We start from the raw sequence: 20,548 nt of genomic DNA on the forward strand, positions 1-20,548 counted from the left end.
CTATCATAACACCATTTTTACCGGGTTGGTGAGGACACTGGACATAAAAGATCGGAAAACTGGAAATTGTGTTGGAGCCCAAAGATTTTGAACTTTTAGCTGTTTCACAAGTTTTTACAGCTTTTCCTGTTGGGCTTCAATTTGATAAATATGTGTGTAAACTTACGGAAAAAAGTTATGTTAGCTCAGTGTGAACATTTGTTGTTATTTTATAGCATATTTCTATAGTACATATTGGAAAAACCAAAACAACAACAAAAAACCCCACACTTTGTTATGTTAAGTCCAAAATTGATGTCATGTCCAGTGGCCACATTGAAGTCTTTTGATCCTCGGGCCCCATGTTTGACATCTATGAACAAACATTGAAAATGTGACGTCATTCAGGGGTAAAAGCGCAAAGGATTCTGGGAACGAGTGGCAAGTGGTACTAGCGCACGCAGGCTTTCACATGAAAACAGTCACACAGCGATAAAAAGAAACACAAAAAATGGCAAGAATTTGTTGTATTATTAACTGCAATAGCCGGTCGCATGACAGCCACGGGAAGCCGACGGTAAAGAGATCGGTTTTTATCGGATTACGTCGTGGAAGAGAAATTGCTTAACCCTTGTATGGTGTTCGGGTCTGTGAGACCCGTTTTCAGTTTTTTTCAAAAGAAAAATTAAACAATTAATTATTTTTTCAACCTGAAATTCATTGGCTTTGGCTTATTTTCTGTGAAGAACATAAATCTGGACTAATTTTCAATGACCTCATACTGTACCTCCCCCCACGCATTTACATTACATACAAGGTGTTCGGGTCCACTGGACCCAGGTCTAATAAAAGTGTTGAAAGTGCAGGTCCTGTGTTCCCACACTCTGTCCTCCTCCTTTCTGGTGCTGCTGATAGTGTTTTCTTCCCCTCCTGCTCCCGCACAAAGTTGCAACATTGTTGAAAATTCAACTATCAACACCGTCTGCTCTGACATTCCCACACATTTTACCCTCTTTCTTGAGGGATCCAAATTTTATTTTCTCATACCCTGTCCCACCTGCAAATTAGGGGCATAATACTATAAATAAGACTTTGCCAGTGTGGTTCTTTATCACAACTGATCAAGATGGCAAAAGATTATCTGCTGCGAGGGCCATCCAATTGATTTTGGAAAAGAGAGAGGCTTCGGATGATGATGTTGACAAAGAGGTTTCAGAATATTTCACATTTCTGAAAATTCAGAGTCTGACAGTGACTTTGAAGAAGAGGACGAGGTTGATCACCATTTAGTAACAAAACGAAGACGAGCACCCCATCTGCAGCCAGCTCCAGGACCAGAACAAGCCCACCAGACAGCAAGTGAAGAAATATGGATGTCAATAACTGGTGAAATTGAATGGTCTTCTTGCCCAAGAAATGAGCCACCCTGCAGAGCTGTTACTGTGATAAGCCAGGGCCAACACGGCTGACAGTTACTCATGTGCAGGACATCAAGTCTTCATTTGAGCTTTTCATCCCAGATCCCATCCAGAAAATTATTCTGGATTGCAGTAATCTAGAAGGAAGGTGTTTTTTTGGAGAGAGGTGGAAGGAGATGGACCAAATTCATCTAAGAACCCCAAAGGCCTACTTTGGGGTTCTTATCCTTGCAGGAGTTTTCAGGTCCAAAGGGGAATCCACCGAATCCCTGTGGGATGCAGAAACCGGCACGAACCTTTCCGTGCATCAATGTCTCTGGAAAACTTCCACAAAATTTCCAGGATTATCTGTTTTTAACCGAGACGACAGACCAGCTCGACGGCAGAGAGACAAGCTAGCTGCCATCAGGACAGTGTGGGATAAGTGTGTGCACCACCTCCCCCTGTTTTACAAACCTGGGCCTAATGTCACCATTGATGAGCAGCTGATCCCATTTAGTTGTGAAACATATTGCTTCACGTGTAAATGTGTTGTGTCTTTCCACTCACTCCACTTGATTATAACTGATTTATTTTTTTATAACATTTTATAAAAAAAAAACAAAAAACGAGAAGCACATTAATTCATAAATGTGATCTAACAAAGGTAAAGGGAAAAAAATAACCATGTTTGCTGTTCATATGGCTTGTAATTGGGATGAAGTAAACATCTGTTGAGTAATTTAACATAAAATTGTTTGATAGTGTTAATTTGGAAAGCCAAAACTCTGGCGGGTCCACCAGACCCATGAACACTGGCTGAGTAACAAAACTATGAACACCACACAAGGGTTAAGCCATGTTTCTGAAGTAACAAAGAGCCGACGGATGGCCTGGATTGCAGAGCAAATATAACGTTTCAGAACACTCCAGCTCACATGTTAGTCTGCTCCAAGCATTTCCACAAAGGTACGTCTTCTGTTGTAGTTGTGATTGTGTAATTTATCTTAATATAATTGTTGATGTAGGTTACAAAGAAGTCTTATATTGATTTGAACTGAATTTGTTGCGCTATGCTGCTTTGTTCACTGTGGCTTTGCGGGCTAATGTTTGTTGTGTTTTGTAGGAAAACCAGCCTACAAAATGCTGGAATGCGATCCACCCTCTGTCAACCGGGGTCATACCGATTGGAAAGCTGCTACCACAGCGGGATTTGATCGGTTAAGACAGAGAGCGATATCAAAACAGCCACGAAGCGTCCCGCATATATGTGCCCAAGTGTTGTATTGAAGCAATCAAGTGATGAATAACGATTTTCCAGTATGTTGTTTTGCAATAGTTTTGTTTTTGTTTTTTTACCGAAGCAGCTAATAAAGCATAATGGAATACAATTTTGCCTCTTTCTTGTAAGATTCTATAATAGAATGAAACAATAATGCCAGTTATAAATAAAAACAATAAATTGAATGAATTACGAAACACTCATTTTATTTATATTAGATCTGAAAATGTTGTGTAATACTACAACCTGAAAAGACGTTGGCCTGTACAGGAGATAAAGGGGAAAAAAACAGCAGCTGTTAAATGGAATAGTCCAAATCACAAAAGTAAACTGGACCTGGGCTTGTTGCAGGGATCTGAAGTTACTAAACATATTGTGAGTGTATGCACTCACACTTAGGACCATATAATAATAAATAGGTGCGTGATGAAAGTTGGGCACCACGCTAACGTCCTTACTCCACTCTGTATGCTCGTATGGGTCTGACCATTTCACTCCTTTGATTTTTTTCCTCGTCCTTTTTTTGCCATTTCGTCAAGTCTGTCTTTGTTTGGACCTGCCGTGTTCTCCGTCGTTTTGTACATAACTGTTTTTGGGGCGAATAAAATGCAAGTAGGGATTAAAACCGCAGAATTAATGATTACCGATGCTGGAAATACTAGCGCTTGATGCAGTGTTTTTTTTAAATTTCTGCCACAGGTACCCACAAAACAATGCGCGAAAGTCACGTGGTCTGTCAATCTCTATATAGTTTTACTGGTCTGGCCCGCTTAAACTCAAAGTCTGACATTCCTGTTTAAAGCAACTAAAGAGTGAATTAAGGGCAACACACAGATCAAATGACTCATTTCCACAGAAAAAAAGCGGTAGAAAATTTTATTTGTTTTACATTATACCGTCATGACAAGCTGCACCATCTATCTTCACATGATTAATCCAGCATTTCATATAAAAAGCACATTCACACAAACTGTATGCACACCTAACTACAATCTCACGTGGACACGACAATAGCATGATTCCTTTTAAAACAATCTGTACACAGGTCTCTTCCTCTAGTAAAAATTTATAATCCTGCTCAGAGAAACCATTATCAAGTGATTCACAGCGGGGAAACAAAAACATTTACAGTACATTTCACAGGTAAACACAACTGTAGTCGTGCCTACTTAGACTTCCTTCTCTTGGCCTGCGTGGGGCTCGCTCCAGCTTCTGTCAAAGAGAAGACATGCATTTGTGTCGGGGAAATGGTAGCAGGCACAGCTTGGATATAGTGATTGATACGGTGTCTTTTTTAATTACCTTTCACAGCAGCACTGGTTGCAGGCCTGGCCGATCTCTTCCTAAGGCTGCTGTCTGCTACTGGCTCCTCCTCCACCTCTTTCTCAGCCCGGGAGCTGCGCCTGCTTGGCCCTTTGGGCTTCTCCACAGCAGCTCTGGGAGAACAAGATAGAAAAGGGGAAAAAATGGAAAAGAAAAGGAGAACAACACAAGAAAGTGTTACCAAACAGACAACGGTGTGAGTTAACTCTGCTCTAGTCAGAGAAAGATATAATACCAATCAGGACTCTGCTGTTTTTCCTCGTCTACCACAGATACTGTCCATCTTCATCCCGACAGCATCCACTACGCTGACATGATCACTGCTTGTGTCTTTTCAGCACAAACGTGTTAAAATACATACCTTGAGACTAAGTTGATGGGCGCCTTTCTTTTCTTTGCCCATCTGTGATAGAAGTGGAAAAACAGCGGTAAACTATACACTGTGCTGAACAAAACATGGCTTCACTTCCCCCCACCACAACACGACAATCCCCAGGAAAAGAAACATGGCCATAAAGGTCAGTGGGAGAGCTGCAATTTGTTCTGTGATGGGCTGCTCATTGTTCAACCTTTTGACATGCATTAATATAATTATATTGTTGCATGCTTATCATACGTACCCATTGCTGGGGCCATATGGCTCATTGATTTCACCATGTATCCCTCCGTGGCCAAGCAAATGAACTCCCTGAGTTTCAGTGAAGCTTGAAATGTCTAAGCATTTCTTCTTCAAAAGCATCAATCTTAAGATTAGGCCAGCTTTTTCAAAGATCAGCAGTAAGGGACACCTTAAAAACCCTAGCCCGTGACACATTACACAGCAATTAACAAACCATAACAAAGAACATGATCTTACCCCTGTTCAGAACCGGTCGAAGCCTCTTCACCTGAACAAAACAAAAACAGGAATTATTCACGTGCAATTTAAATTCCAATTGCTTATATTCTATTTTAGAGAGAAGTATTTTAACAGCTCAAAAACAAGGATGACAACACTAACCGGTCTTCTCGGTAGCAGTAGGTTCCTGTGACTGTGGAGCTTCTTGTTGAATAGGTGCTGGGAGGTGAAAGAATAAAACAGTTCAATTGACATATCTAAATAAATAACACATTAAAATACACACCACTAACTGTTCACATATGGGCACATATGATATAGCTATGTAATTGTATATAGGGAGCTAAGCAGTGGGTTCTTCCCACTATGGGAATCAGTTGCCAGAATATTTGCACAGAGAAACAGCCTTTTTCTATCGAAAAAGACATAAACATTAAACAATACTTCATACATAAGCTAGCATTATACACGTTTTTTGTAACATACAATAAGTGGACCTAAGCACATGACTGACATGTAGTGCATTAAGGTGCTCATCAGCTTCAAAAATTAATGTAGCTCACGGCTGCACGTTTACCTGCTGTGGTCTGAGTGGTTTCAGCAGCTGCTCCAGCTGTTGGGATGGAGGGCTCCACAGCTGTTGCAGGGTCAGACTGGCCTGCTGGAACTCCGCTTGGGTTAGCAGCTGGAGAGGATGTGGTCTGGGAACCCTCGCGAACAGGTCCAGGTGTGGCAAGGGTTGGAATAATGGACGGTACTGGACTTTGCACAAGAGGAACTGTGGAGAGCACAGCTGAAGAAGAAACACCAGTGGGAGTACCAACTACAGCCACAACAGGAGCTTGAGATGTTACAGCTTGCATTGGGGTTGAGACTGAAGCTGGTGCATGTGCTTGAGTCTGGCTTATAATCTGAGTAGGAGCAGTGACTTGACCAGGAACTGGGACTGGAGATGAAACTGCAGATATAGCAAGGGTGTTTTGGGAAACAGCAGTAGTATGGGGGGCTTGTGCTTCAATCTGAATGGCTGGACTAGCAGGAGGATGAAAGACCTGTGGTGGCACAGCCCCTGTGTGCCCCTGTGCAGGCCTTTCCACAGGACTTTGCTGGGAGTCCGCTGTAACAGAAACAGCTACAGCAACCTGTGCAGGCTTACTTCTTAACTGGGCAGTTGGAGATGAAGAAACAGGGCTTTTCCGGACGGTGTTAACAGCCCCAGGACTAGAGCAGGGAAGAGGAGAAGCCAGAGGTGGCTGAAAGGGAGATGCTGAAGGGTTGGGATGAGGAGATGGCTGTGGAACTGGGTGAGATTTTGGAGTAGAAATAGCCTCACCGGGGCTTTCTGTTTTGTTAGCTGCTGGGTTACTTTGAAGACCTAGGGGAGGTGCTGGGGCCGGTGATGACATACTAGTGGCAATCTGAAGCTGTCCAACAGCATTTCTAGTGGGCTGACTGCTGGTCATGTTAGTCCCTGAGGACTGGGTAGAGCTTGGAGCAGCAGAAAGCTGGATATTTGCATTTGACACTTGGATAGACCCCACCATGGTGACTGACTGAGATACCACTGTAGTATTGGGAGCCACAGATGAACTTGGGACCTGGAAAATTGGGTTGATAAATACAGGGGTGGTTGTGATGAACTGAGGAGGTCGGGATGCTGAGCTCTGCTGCCGGATGTCCTGAGGTCTAATGTTCCTGTGAGGGACAGCCACCATAGTTGAAACCATAGATGTGGGCGGCTGTGAAGCAGGGGCAGAAGTGATAGGGTTTGAGGCCACAAACACAGTGATCTGGTTGGGGGAAATGGTGCTAGAAGAGGCAGGGATCTGTATGACTGAGTGTACACTTGTCACAGTTTTAGGACTAGGGCTTGGTTTAGTAGCCGAACCAATTGGGTTTACAGCAGAGCTAGAGTTCGAACTACTACTAACTGTGGACGCAGAACTAATCTGACTGGAAGCAATTGTACTGGGGTTTACACTTGTGGTGGCATTAGTGTTGGTACTGACTGTGTGTGTAGGTGTTGCATTTACATTTGAACTAGGAATGACACCAAGACTGGAAACTGGGTTTTGATTAAGGCTGGGAGTGGTATTGGAGTTCATGCTATTGGGAGGATGTGAACCAGGAACTGAAACAGGCAGTAAGTTAGGACTGCTGGTAGGGACTGGGACAGCAGGTTTGAGTTTAGCTTCGGTTTCTGCAGTATTAGCAACAGACACTGCCACATCTGTGCTTTGGGAATTACTGTGAAGTGGTCTTTCTGGATCAAAAGCAGACTTAGGACTGTCCTTTCCCATTACATCCCTAACAGTACTACTCTGTACGGTTCTCAGGGACATATTTGGAACACCTGTGTTATCCAGTAACTGGTTTAGGGAAGTCGGGGCTGCTCTGATAGCAGGTGAGACCTCGGACTCCTGTACAGGCGCTGAATGCGTCAGCTGCCTATCAACAGTGCAAGCCTGCAGTTCCAAGTCAGTTTTAGGCTGCTGAGGTGCAGGCAGACGAGGGCTAGTCATTCTGGGTGCTGATAACTCCCTTAAAGGCTGTGGCTGTGACTGAGACTGTGGTATCTGTCGCTGCTCTGCTGTTATCATTCCCTGACTATCCCTGACTCCATCAGCAGGGTTACCTTGAATTCCATGAAGGTTGCTCTGGGTCTGCTGCGCCTCCATGGAACCAGTCACTTGTGAAGCCATAGATACTGGACTTGGAAGTACTGAGGTAGGGCTTAGCATCATTGTTTGCCCCTGAGGACTGACCAACTGCTGCTGGTGTGGAGGGCCAGTGACAGCCATTTTTGCCCCTTTCTGTCTTCCTGGACTCGGGGTGGCTGACTTACGACTAGAGGCTGGGCTTGACCTCCTACTATTGCTGGGACTTGCCCTCTTACCCTGCACTCCAGCTGGTTTGTCCTGTTTAGCACCTACCATCCCAGTACCAGAACCAGCAGAAAATGCCTGCTGATTGTTGTTAGTGTTATTTCCACCAGCACTGCCATTGTTGTTTCCTGGTAAAGTTAGGTTAGGAGGTGCCTGTCCAATGGCTTTCAGAGTTGTTGGATTAAGACCTTGCTGATCAAATCCCCTGTTTAGGTTTGGCTGCCTTGGAGGCAAAGGAATGTTAATTTTGGGAGGAAAAAGCCCTGCAATAGAGGCATTTAGCCTCTCGGGTGAAAGGTTAATTTCTGAGGGTTCAGTACTGGGTGGACGATTGGTTGGGGTGAGGGGATGGTGGTATGGTCTGGGGCTGGCTCTGTTGGGGGTTTTAGGTCTTGAACTCTGTGAGGTTGTGGGGACATTGGGGAAATGAAGACCAGGCATGGGACCTCCTTGTTGAGGTTGAGTGGGTAACTGCTGCTGAGGACTAGCTCCAGTATGCTGGGGCATTTGCGCTGAACCAGGGACTTGCTTCATCATGTGAGTGTTGGAGGCCTGATTGCCCACAATCTGTTGAGTGCCATTTCCTGGTTGTCCCCCCATTTCTGGGCCACCAGGTCTGTCCTGCTTTGAGTGGGCACCTGAAGGGGCTTCTTCAGATCCAGTTCCTTGGGGAGCCTGTCCTGCATCAGAATGGGACATTCGTCGTGCAGCCCCTGCAAGCTAAAAAGTAGAGAGGAAAAACAAAGGCAAATTGTTCATATTACATCTTTGCACTCCAAACTTAAATGCTAAAAAAAAAAAATAGATGAGAATTTCAGCACTATGTTAATGTATGTCCCAACAGGGCCCTCACCTGTGGGTTCACTATCAGGGGCATTCCTCTGGCTTTGTCAGGTGATGGTGGCACCCCTCCAGGTCCTTGAAGGCTGATCATCACAGGCATGTTGCCTTGCTGTGAGACAGGATGTCTTTGCACCTCAGTTTGATTGCCCATTCCTCGGGGAGGTAGCTGCCCTCCTGGAGGGATGGGCATACGATTCTTCGCCTGCTCCTGCTGCATCTTCAGCATCATCATCATCTGCTGTTGTTGCTAGAAAGAAACATGAGGCTCACTGCTAAGTATGAACTGACATATTGTTATGCTAATACCAAAAATTATCACCAATGTACATAACTTTATTACCTGCTGTTGCAGGTGTGGTTGCTGTTGTGGTTGCTGCTGTAGCTGATGAGGGTGCATTTGGGGCTGGCCTTGACCTGTAGTCTGCTGTCCTGTCATTCCCTGCTGTCCTTGTGCATTCTGGAGACCTTGTATCTGTTGCATGTGTTGCATCTGCTGCTGCTGCTGCAACTGTTGCTGCTGCTGCAACTGTTGCTGCTGTTGCTGTAACTGTTGCTGCTGCTGCAACTGTTGCTGCTGTTGCTGTATTTGCTGTTGCATTTGCTGCTGCTGATGCTGCATTTGTTGTTGCTGCATCTGCTGTTGTTGTATGTGCTGCATCTGTTGTTGTTGTTGCTGTGATGGTGGTTGTTGTTGCTGCTGCTGCATCTGCTGTTGTTGTTGCTGTGATGGTGGTTGTTGTTGCTGCTGCTGCTGTTGTTGTTGCGATGGTGGTTGTTGTTGTTGCTGCATAAATTGCATGGGTACTTGCTGCAATACTCTTTGATCTCCAGGCTGGCCAGGAAAGCCTAAGTAAAAGCATAAAAAGATTCACAAACAAACAAACAAATATATATTATATATATATATATATATATATATATATATATATATATATATATATATATATATATATATATATATTTTTTTAAAGATGCAGTAAAAAAGTTTACTGCAAATAAATAAAGTTAGGGTATTTACCCTGGACTGAATGCAACTTAAATGTGCACAAAATAACTAGAAATGTATGTTGCTATTTACCTCCAGGCCTGTTAGCAAATTCAGGGTGTTTCTGGCCTGCGTTGTCTAAGCCCATACCATGTTCACCACCAAGATTTGGCAGTTCAGCATCCTCCATGCCAGCAGCCACTTCAAGACTACTAAGAAGAGAAAGAAATTGTTGAACAATTAGACAATTAACCAATGAGTGATGAAAATAAATTGCATCCCATGGCAAAAACTGTTACAAGTACAAATTATTACCCAAGTCCCTCTACTTGCTGTTGACCTTCTCCCTCTTTGGGCTTCTTCTTGCGTGCTGGCTTCTTCTTTTTGGGTTTGGCTGGATTTCCCCCACCTGCTCCTTGTTTTCCTCCTGGTCCAAATTGGCTGGCTGAAATATCACTCTGCAGCAGATTGACCAGCAGTGGGCTAGTCAGTGTAACATCTTTGCTAACAGGAAAGCCACCTGGCTGTCCACAAGGTCCTGCAATCTGCATCTGACCTGGAAACTGTGAGTTGAAATTCATGCCATGACCTGGAAAGTGCCCATTTCCCATCTGCATGTGCTGGGGGCCTCCCATCATGCTTTGCTGTTGCTGTGCCTGCATATCAGGAACCATTTGTTGTACTCCCAAATCTCCTGTCCCACTGTTTGGATCCCCCATGGCATGTGGATGTTGCTGAGCTGCCTGTTGTTGTTGTTGCTGCTGCTGCTGTTGAATCATGGCTTGTTGTTGCTTCTGCTGCTGTTGTAACTGCTGCTGTTGCAACTGTTGTTGAATGAGAGGGTGCCCTGAAGGCAGTCTCATCTGTTGCCCATGCATGCCCATAACTTGATTAGGATTTCCAGCAACAGGAACCTGCTGAGACTGTTGCTGATTCATCTGCTGGTGCTGCTGTTGCTGTTGCAGCTGCTGTTGCAGCTGGTGTTGTTGCATTTGCTGCTGCTGAAGTTGAGCCATTTGTTGTTGTTGCTGTGGAGTCATCTGCTGTGGGCCAACCTGACCCTGGAACTGAGCCATGTTACCTGGTACATTTGGAGAAGGGCCACGCATCATCTGCCCAGGCATAACCCCGGCTGGCATCTTGCCCCCGAAAGCCTGCTTGTTGCCTTGCATCTGGTTGGCAACCATTTGTTCCATCATTGAGTTTTGTTGCTGCTGTTGTTGTTGCTGCTGCTGCTGCAGGAGCATGGCCTGGTGCCCTTGGCCTCCAACCATCTGACCCTGCCCATGCATCACCCCCTGGCCTTGCTGAGGCATCATCTGCTTGGGTGGGGTCATCCCTCCTCTCTGCCCTTGATTGATGGGCCTTGAGAGGACAGTCTGACCTGCACCCTGGCCTTGAACCATCTGGCTGGGGGAGGAGGACACAGGCTGGGCCTGATGCTGGAGGCCCATCATCTGGGTCTGGAGGCCAGGCTGTTGCTGGCCCATACTAGGCCCAGCAGTTGTACCAGGTGCTGAACCTGCCATGCTACTTTGAACACCCATAACATTAGGTGGAGCATGGGGTGGTCCCTGCATTGAGTTTGGTGTAGAGGATGATGGTTGAGCTCCTAATGCAAAATGGGTTGGGGAGGGACATAAAGACAATAACTTAATGGATTTCATGTGAGGTAATCAGCTATTATGCCTTCTGCTAACTGCACACAGAGCCATGCTTTGTTAAATTAGATTATAAAGTGTCCAGAGATAAGTTACTATTAGTCTACTATAAGTCACCTACTATTATGTGAAAGGTGTAGTTAATTTGTTTGACATGAAGTTCACACAAAAACTACCATATCTTTCATCTGAATTGCTGGAGAAGTGAAACATGTCCAAAGGAAGAGTCGATTAAATTTTGGTGTGAATTCTCATCACTTTCTTTAAAGCCCCAGTTGCCGATTCGGTCTGCGACGAATCGGCAACCACTGATTACTAGGGAAAATGTGTTATCGCTTATGCCAACCACCTAGGTTGCTGAGTTGCTACGGGCTTGCTGATGGGTCTCTAGGCCTGCTTGACAAAATGGAGCACTGGCTTTTTGCAGAGTTAAGATCGTGCTCTTATTCAATGTGTCAGTCTTATGCATGTTGCACTGACACTGACAAATACATTCTCATCTTTATCAGAAACGGCACAGGTGGATCCATAGCATAAATAATTTAAAATACATTACTCTAATATTTTAATGAAAAACTTGATAAAAAAAAAAAAAGCCAAATTGTGACTTGGTCTTAACAAGGGTAAACAGAATACATTACTCTTAACAAAAAGGAAAATAGATTAAGCTACTTACTGATGCCATTTTTTTAATGAACCCTTTTATTTTAGTACAAATGGCACTGTATGGCCTGCCGACCGCTATTAAGTTTGTCAAAATCAAAGTTAAGGCCTATAATGAATTTATTGCTATTTATTATACATTATTGCATTATTATACATTATTAACTATTTTAAGCTGTTTCTCAGTGATCTAATAATGCTAAACTACAAACTCTGCAACTATACGCTCTAACAATACAAATATATTTATTAAATGTAAAAAATTCTGATTGTCTTAACAGTTTAATGGCCAAAAGAAAATAAATAACTATATAAAAGACGCCCATGTATTAGAAAAGCAGATAACTGTGTTGCACCTAAGACATAAATCCCACATGTGTGCAGTGTTGTAGACATTTTACCTGTGTGAGCCATTGCTTGGCTGCTCTGTAGCTGCTGGCCGGGGCCTCCAACAGGGGTTCCTGGAGTGCTAGCACTCACCTGACCTTGAACAAAGTTTGGGGTTGGAAAGCCTATGGGTCGCTTTGGCATACCTGCATATATAAAACATTTTGATATTTTAGACATCTTAGAACCAAATACGTAATGTTTTTCTGATAACCAAAAACGTGTTTTTAGTGTGACAATAAATAATTATGAAGCATCTCACCTGGGTGAACTTGGGCCCCAGGCTGTCCATGCTGGGGCATTCCCATGAATGCCTGTTGCATGTTACCCTGTTGACTGAGGGCTGCCCTTCCTGGTGAACCTATACCCTGGGGGAAGCCCTGTGGAGTTGTAGGTCTCTGAGCCATCATAGGTGGTGTCCCTGGTGAACCCTGCTGAAAAGGAGATGAGGACGAACCAGGGGATTTGGCAGTGAGGTTACCCTGTGGTCCAGTAGTTGGTGGTAGGGGTGGAGGGGGTCTTGGTGGCCCTGCAACACCAGTGGCAGGCTGTTGACCTTTAGGCTGGGGAGCAGCAAACTGACCCATTCCAGCCTGTTGTTGTTGTTGCTGTAATTGTCCCTGTCCCATCGCACCGAATACCTGCCCAGCCTGCTGGCTGCCAACTGGGTAGGGGGGCGGAGGATGACTGGGGGTCTGAACTGTAGCAAGGGAAGGTGGGCGTTGAACCATCTGTGCTTGGGGTGGGGGCTTTCTCCAGGCAGGGCCTCCTTGGGCTGTGGGTGGTTGGAGGACACCAGGAGGCAACTGATTCCAGCCAGAGGGCGCAGCCATCTGGCCTGATTGGTTGAATGGAGGTCTAGGTCCAAGTTGGGAGAGCTGAGCCTGTTGCTGCTGGTGATGCTGATGTTGTAGCTGCTGCAGTGCAGCAGGATTGAGCGGTCTCCCAGCCTGTAGAGCCTGCATGTGATGTGCAGCTTGAGGAGGCATGGGGCCTGAGCCATGGGGACCAGCCTGTTGGTGCTGAAGCTGTTGCTGCTGTTGGACTGACATCATTGGATCCATCGCATCTGTGAGTCAGGAAGGTGCAATTTTTCCTGTTACAGTACAGTATAAAATGCAACATATCCTAAAATGCAACATGTAGAGAAATAAGAAACCTGAACCTGTTTGTGAAGGTGGTCTCTGAAGTCGAGGGTGGATCTGTCCACTACTACTTGGTAACATAGTCTGCCCTACCATGCCAGGCCCTGGAGGAACCATTGATGGATTAGCCATTCGAACCCCTCCTAGAGGAAATATAAGCATATTTATTCATTATGAAATACAAAAATAAAAATAATACAAAAATGTGTAAATACTTCTTTGAAAACAAAACAAATTCACAATTACTAACAAGACCACATTAGGGATAACAAGAACCAAAAACGAAGTATCCAATACAAATTGTAATTTATTCAAAAAACTAGTAAAAGAAATATTAAACAAATTTTCAAGAACTTCCTATGGCTACTCTGTGTGTTAATTTGAGTAAAGTAATACCTGGACCAGGCTGACCAGGAAAACCAGCATCCATTCTTATCTGACCAGGTGCACCCATTGGTCCATTCACCCTGACTTCTTGTCCTCGATTTGGTCCCATAGCCACATTGATGGCACCTTCCCCTGAACATCAATGGACAGAAACAATAAGTAACTTAATCTGTACAGAAAGTCCTGTTTGCATGCTTTATATTGAAGTGCCATCGACAAAAATGGTCTCATGCATCCTGCTTTGACGTGCAGTGAACCGTGAGGACTGTGCCGTTACCTTCTATCTGGACAGAGAGAATCCCCAGGTCTCTGAGCTGCTGCTGGTTGTTCTGGGCCAACAGACGGAGACGCTCAGCAGCATCCCGAGGAATGTTGAAGGTAACCCGCACACTGTTCCACGGCTCCACATGCTGTGGTTGAAGCCGCTCAGGGCCTAGAGGAGCAATAATTAATGAGGTGGTCTTGCAATTACAGTGCACAGAAGGGAATTTTTTTTCTGGTTATTGGGGGGGAAAGACCAGGACACAAATGGTAACATGTCTGCATTTGCAATCCTTGTAAAACTTGTTTTACAAGACAGAATCAAAGTCAGTGTACCATAGATCGTTAAAGATTCATCACATTAGAATGCCATTTTATATTGTCAAGTTTCAACAGACCCCTAAGAGTCAACATTACAATCAGAAACATGGAAAGATCCAAGTGGATTCTGCTCAAGACTGATATAAATGCAGACATCAGTAGAAACAACTTTCAGTAGCACTTGAAAGTTTGCATTTGTTCATCTATTAATGAGCAGCTTTTTAAAATGCAAATTGTCAAACACAAATAACTTTTTCAAAATAAAAGCATTAAAGGAAATAGAACTAACCCATATCAAGCACGTTTGGTATCCCTCTGAGGATTGTCTCAAGTTTCTGAATGAAGTCTTCATCATCCATATTTCCTTGAAAGGCAACAAAGACTGTAAAATCTTCTCCCTCCCCACTTTTTCCTTCCCCGCCATCGTGGTTCTCAAGTTTCTCTTCTTCTGTTACTGTGCTTTCATGGCAACTGTCAGCATCCTCTCCTGCATCATCCCCAACACCAGAGTCCCTGTCGGATTCATTATCAGCCTCTAGGTACTCCGTCCTCTGGGATGTCTCAGGTGGGGTGCGGTGGTGTGCCATCCTCCCTTCTTAGTAGGAGTGGCGTATGAGCTGTTTTATGCTGCAATCACACATTAGACATAGATTAAGAGTATAATAGGGTAGGCCTGACACAAAGTTTATGTTAAGCCACATGATGCCTGATAGACAGTATACAGCCAATTATTTTATTTTACATTTTAACTATTTTAACTGATATGTGACCTCTGTTGAAACCCAAACCAAACTAACTACACTGGTTCAGAAAAAAGATTAAATACATAAATAATCCCAAATTCATTTTATAATCCAAAATGTCTCAGTTGAAAAAATAAAATAAACTGGACAGCATCAGTGTTTGTGACAAATAACTGAAAATGTGAGTTATAATTGAATTTTTTTAAATATGTATTATATATTAGTATAATATATATGCTTGATGGCTCAGCTGTAGGTGGTAGGCACCAATCTTAAAGGGAAACAAGGTAAGGACACAAAGTTCTATGAAAAAGAGTTGCGTGACCCCTCATTTGTTTATATTTTCTTTGGAAACACTACACAAAAAGGCCCTGGCCTGATGGTAGATTTAAACTCAGGCCCTTCTTGCTGTGAGGTAACAAATGCTAACCGCTGTCACAGTGAGCAGTTTCTGAGTGGAGTTTACATGTTCTCCCCACATCTGTGTGAGTTCTTTCTGGGTACTCTGGCTTCCCCCTACAGTCCAAAGACATGCAGTTAGGTTTGGTTAACTAGTAATATGGTAATTCTAAATTGTCCATAGTGTGAATTTGAGTGTGAATGATTGTCTGTCTCTCTGTCTGTCCTGCGACAGACTGGCAACCTATCCAAGGCGTACTCAGTCTGTAGCCCTATCGCAGGTTGGGATAGGCTCCAGAACCCCCAACAACCCTGCTAAGTGGACGAAAATAGAAGGATGGAGCTACACTTGCTTTTATTTTTTTAAGTGGTCTCCAGCAATAGTTCTCCAGGCTTTCTGAAGGTCTTTCAAAGATTTTCACTGGTCTTTGGCTTTTTCATTCACTGTCCATGACCATTTCAGAAGAATGTAGTTTTATTTGTGAAGTCAATTAACACTGACCTATGAATCATTCAAACATAAAAAGGCACCTAACTAAAGGAATGACCCGTGTTGTGTCTACACATAACAAACAGCAAAGAACCTGTCTAAAATGTATCTTAAGGCACTTTGTTGCAAGCAGCCTGTTGCAAAAACATAATTTGTTCCCAGGAGACATCTTGTTTTGTTTGAGGTGAAACAAAAAAACTGTCCTTAAAAATCTGGGGTACAACAGAAGTGACAGGGCTAAACTGAACTACATATTGCAAAAAAACAGTACCATTCTTAAGGAAAGGGAAAAGAGGAAAAAAGGCAGTGGTATGCCAAATTACGCCTGAAATGGACCAAAAATTAGAGTGATGAACTTACAGATTGATGAACCGAAATTTGAAAGTTCTGCAGGGCTCTAGAGTGCAACCAATTTGGTCGCACATGCGACCTAATTTCTTAATGGTGTGACTAAAAAAAAATTGGGTTAGGCTAGGTTGCACCAGTGCGACCAACCATTCGAGTAAATAAAAAAAAGTCTCTGCGTGGTCAGCAACAGACACACATTATGCCCATATCGTGGTCTAAACCAATCAGAGATAGTCAAGGGTGCAGGACCTCTCTGATTGGCCGTGGTCCAGATATTCCTGTAGGCCTACGTGTGTGTGTGTACATTTGAAAGTGCAGGTGGATAGAAAGGGGTAAGTAGCCTAGGCCCGATAGAAGTGGATGTAGCTGTGGGTAATGAGAAAAGATGAAAAGAACGCTTGATAACTTCTTCGTTAAGTTAAGGCCCGATCCGTCCGAAATTCATAGCCAGTGTTCTGACACGGACCCATCATCCTCTCAGGTTATGTCTAATACTGGTCTGGAGATAATGAGCCACATACGATCAACTCCGGGCCAGAGCCTACTGAAAGTAAAAGGGGGAAAGTGTATACATTTCGAAGAGAGTGGCTTGACCAGTTTCCCTGATAAGATACAGTAAAGCTAACAACATGATGCACTGCAATGGAGGATAGTCCATAAGCTATCAAGCTGTTCTTTTGTGCTGATCCACCTAAAAAAAAAAAAGTTAGACGCACCAGTGCAACCTGGCAAAAGGCTAGTCTACAGCCCTGTTCTGTGTCAAATGGCAGATAATGTATGGGAGAAGTCAGGAGAGAAAAAAGTATCTACAACCATCTGTCAAACACGGTGGACCACTCTGTCTTGGTTTAGGGCTGCATTGAGGAAAAGCACCGTCAGATTTTGATCCACTATACAATAGCATGGTGGCATGGTTGTTAGCTCTGTTCCATAGACCTATTCCTAAAGGCTACTTAAGGAAATTACTTGCCTAAAAGAAAGCTTGCCTAAGAGTTCAGGCTGTGTTGAAGAATAAACGTGGTCATATCAGATGTTGACTTTCAAGCTTTTTAGAATTGTACAAACTCTGCTTTCACCTCATATACTGTATTTTTCCACATGTTTAACTAAATCTCTGCACCATTTCTCAAGCAAACTGAACAGAAATGAGTAGTGGCTCAAGACAATAGCACAGTACAGCACAGACCTATAAATTCCCGTCAAGTATGTAAATGGCCATCATTGCAAATCATACGTTAACACACCTGTAATACAATGACGTCACTTTGACCGGTGATGGTGAAGTTATTATCGAAGACATGTCAAATAACAGAAGATTGTTCTGTAAGAGGTACAGTTATTTGAAGTATAGGTTAATTTCCATCACTGCCAATTAAAGTGTTACAACACATAAATTTACTGCCATGAACCGTAACTTGCTTTACATCAACGGCCCAGCCGTGGCACAGGCCTTAGCGCAAACATAAGCTAACGTAAAGCGATCAAAATCCGCAGGGCGACCACAGATTGCCCATATCCTATGCTGCTATGCATTTTCTTGGCCTCTTGAGCACATTTAATAGCCGAAAGTAACACGGCTTTCACCACACTGTGAAAGACGTCAAAATTAACGTCAAGGCTGTTCCCCCTGGCTTCTCCATAGGCTCCAGTTAGCGATCGTTAGCTACGTTAGCTGGTTAGCACAGAAGGTAATTCAGCATGAATGCATTGAAACGCAATGCATTAGCTTTCCAATTCCCTAAGTTTAGCTTACAACATATGATAAGTAAAATAGGCGTAAGAAAAGCAAAAGCCTTACCACATATATTCATCTGAAAATAAGTTGAAGCAGTCGGCATCTGCTTGCTAGATTAGCTAACAAAACATGAATCAAATACAGTGTAAATTTACAGCAAGTTACAACTTCCGGCGATGATTTTCAAAATAAAAACAGAGGAAGTAACAACGTTTTTTTGTAATAAAGGTAACTGAAGTAAATAAAAATAATTTACATCATTCTAAAATTGTAATAATAATAATAAATATTATTATTTTATAATTCGGTTTTGTAAAATACCAGCTGAATAATTTTAAATGGGCATTTTCTGTCAAATAGAGTAGTGGGGTTGTCACTACTTGTTACTACCACATTAGAAAGCACTATGGAATTCTGTCAGTATCACACATTTGCACTTGTATCTTGTAATTTTAATTGGTGCGACTATTTTTTGTTTTGTTTTGGTATTAAAAGATCCCATAATATTAGTAATTAAAAATAGACACTTATTAAAAAGCTCAAAGCAGTAGCTTTGCTTTGAAACAGTTTTTCACAAGCCGTGGTGGTAGAAAAGTTAAAATGTTTAACAAGAGGTCAGTTGGGGATGGTTGTCTCACTGGTCTTAGGGTTGGTTCTCACAGGTATGACAAATCTTTTTGTTTGTTGGTTGGCAGAATGGTTTGTGTTAAGTCATGCACAAATAGCCAGACCAATTTGTTGTCTGAAAAAAATAATCTCACAAATATTGTACCAGTCCAGGGGTGTACATTTGTCATAATTGACCTGGGTAAGTTACAGGGTTGCTAGATCTTTAGAACTTTAAAATACATCTCTTTCCTTACATGTATAACTGAGCATCCATCCAGACTTTCATTCTTCTTCTGACATGTTTACACTGACTTGTTTACTATTGCGTAGATTACCTGTGGTAAAAATCCTGCACAAAAAGATTTTAAAAAGATTCTGGCTGTTTTAATGATATCAGTGATACAAAACTTCAGAATACACTCATGAATGTGGAATCTGTTCTCATGTGTTTTTGTGGCTTTAATAAAGGTTACATTGTCAAAACACTGCAAATTCCTAATTTTAACTGCTCATATGTAGAATAAGTCACAATAATTATCACTGCTTCAAATTCACAGTTTAAATACACAGAACACTAGGTGGTGTTCAAACTTATTGATGGCTCTATCTGAAAGGCAGAAAACCCCCTCACAACATTACACATTCTTTTTTTAATCACAATTTTTATTGAAACCCAATTAATAACTATAGGTACAACCAAACCTGCTATGGGGTTGGTTGTCACAAAGTGTCAGTGCTGGTGATGGTTAATTACGTTTTGTTGCAATTAATTGCAAAAATGAGAAGGACACACATTTTGATTGAACAAAGGAATGGTTACTGAAGGAGTACTGAAAGAGCAGTTTGTGCAAGAGAAAAGCATGTGACAACCAACCCTGGTCTACCAGGGTCTACCTTATTCCTTCAGTTTTTGGTCAAATACAGTACAGTACAGTACAAAAGCCTTGACCCACCCCTCATTTCTTTATACTTTGCTTGGAAAATGTTTGCTTTCATGCATCCATATAACTCTTTGCCACTGATTTTCAGTTCAGGTCTTGCATAATTTGACATCCCTCAGCATTTTCTCCCCATTTCCCTTCTCAATGATTCCTTGATGACACCCTTCCACTAAGATCATTTGCGATCAGGCTTCAGTAGATGTATTAACTGCAGGGATTTTTTTTCTTTTTCCACCCATCCATCCATTCACTTCCGCTCATCCTTTTCAGGGTCGCGGGGGGTGCTGGAGCCTATCCCAGCTGTCATAGAGCGAGAGGCGGGGTACACCCTGGACAGGTCGCCAGTCTGTCGCAGGGCTAACACACAGGGACAGACAACCATTCACACTCACATTCACTCGCACGTTCACACCTAGTGGCAATTTGGATTATCCAATTAACCTATCCCCACAAGCTGCATGTCTTTGGACGGTGGGAGGAAGCCGGAGTACCCGGAGAGAACCCACGCAAACACGGGGAGAACATGCAAACTCCACACAGAAAGACCCCGGCCTGATGGTGGAATTGAACTCAGGACCTTCTTGCTGTGCGGCAACAGTGCTAACCACCGTGCCATCGTGCTGCCCTTTTTTTCTTTTTGTTAAAGGTAATCTTTATCTGGTAGTTTTCTCAGCCTGGCACTTCTTCTGTCCTCCACTTATCCAGTTTACTCAAATTTTTTTTAGGGACACATTGCACACAGGACCAAGATAACCAAAATTTTCAGCACTTTGGGAATCACCTAGTTAAATGTTAAAAGAAAATTTTATGCCAATTAAACTTCTATATTTTGCATTTTTCATAGTCATGTAAAGATACAATTAAAAATCCTTTGCTAAGGTTTTTGTTGTTTGAATGATTGAGAGGTCAGTGTCAAATGGTTTAAC

General features: G+C 43.0%; 1 protein-coding gene across 3 annotated transcripts; it reads right to left on the reverse strand.

Annotated features, from left to right (window-relative positions):
- Positions 1-3,494: 3,494 nt before the first annotated feature.
- ncoa6 (nuclear receptor coactivator 6) lies at positions 3,495-18,247 on the reverse strand. 3 transcript variants are annotated; one of them, XM_085393036.1, is made up of 17 exons: positions 18,136-18,247; positions 14,647-14,984; positions 14,053-14,208; positions 13,785-13,907; positions 13,409-13,531; positions 12,506-13,312; positions 12,258-12,389; positions 9,848-11,144; positions 9,626-9,741; positions 8,888-9,393; positions 8,558-8,794; positions 5,397-8,424; positions 4,982-5,038; positions 4,838-4,868; positions 4,343-4,384; positions 3,961-4,094; positions 3,495-3,870 (listed from the first exon to the last, which is right to left on the reverse strand). In XM_085393036.1, exons 2-17 carry the CDS (start codon positions 14,942-14,944, stop codon positions 3,824-3,826), a joined length of 7,134 nt encoding a protein of 2,377 aa, XP_085249162.1. In that variant the 5' UTR covers positions 14,945-14,984; positions 18,136-18,247; the 3' UTR covers positions 3,495-3,823. The 3 variants fall into 3 exon arrangements, with proteins under 3 accessions (XP_085249162.1, XP_085249161.1, XP_085249163.1); XM_085393035.1 differs by having other exon boundaries at positions 9,626-9,744; XM_085393037.1 differs by lacking the exon at positions 4,343-4,384 and having other exon boundaries at positions 9,626-9,744.
- Between the last annotated feature and the right edge of the window lie 2,301 nt (positions 18,248-20,548).

This window comes from Rhamphochromis longiceps, linkage group LG20 (genome assembly GCF_057381845.1).
Source record: "Rhamphochromis longiceps isolate RC_006_pf linkage group LG20, R_longiceps_female_GT1.1, whole genome shotgun sequence".
Lineage (NCBI taxonomy): Eukaryota > Metazoa > Chordata > Actinopteri > Cichliformes > Cichlidae > Rhamphochromis > Rhamphochromis longiceps.

Bases quoted from the DNA above. Each gene is read 5' to 3' on its own strand.
- ncoa6 (XM_085393035.1), bottom strand. From the start codon at position 14,944: ATGGCACACCACCGCACCCCACCTGAGACATCCCAGAGGACGGAGTAC. The intron at 11,145-12,257 runs GTAAAATGTCTA...ATTTTGCATTAG, and splicing joins CCAAGCAATGGCTCACACAG to GAGCTCAACCATCATCCTCT. The intron at 3,871-3,960 runs GTAATTAAAAAA...TCTCTTTGACAG, and splicing joins AACCAGTGCTGCTGTGAAAG to AAGCTGGAGCGAGCCCCACG.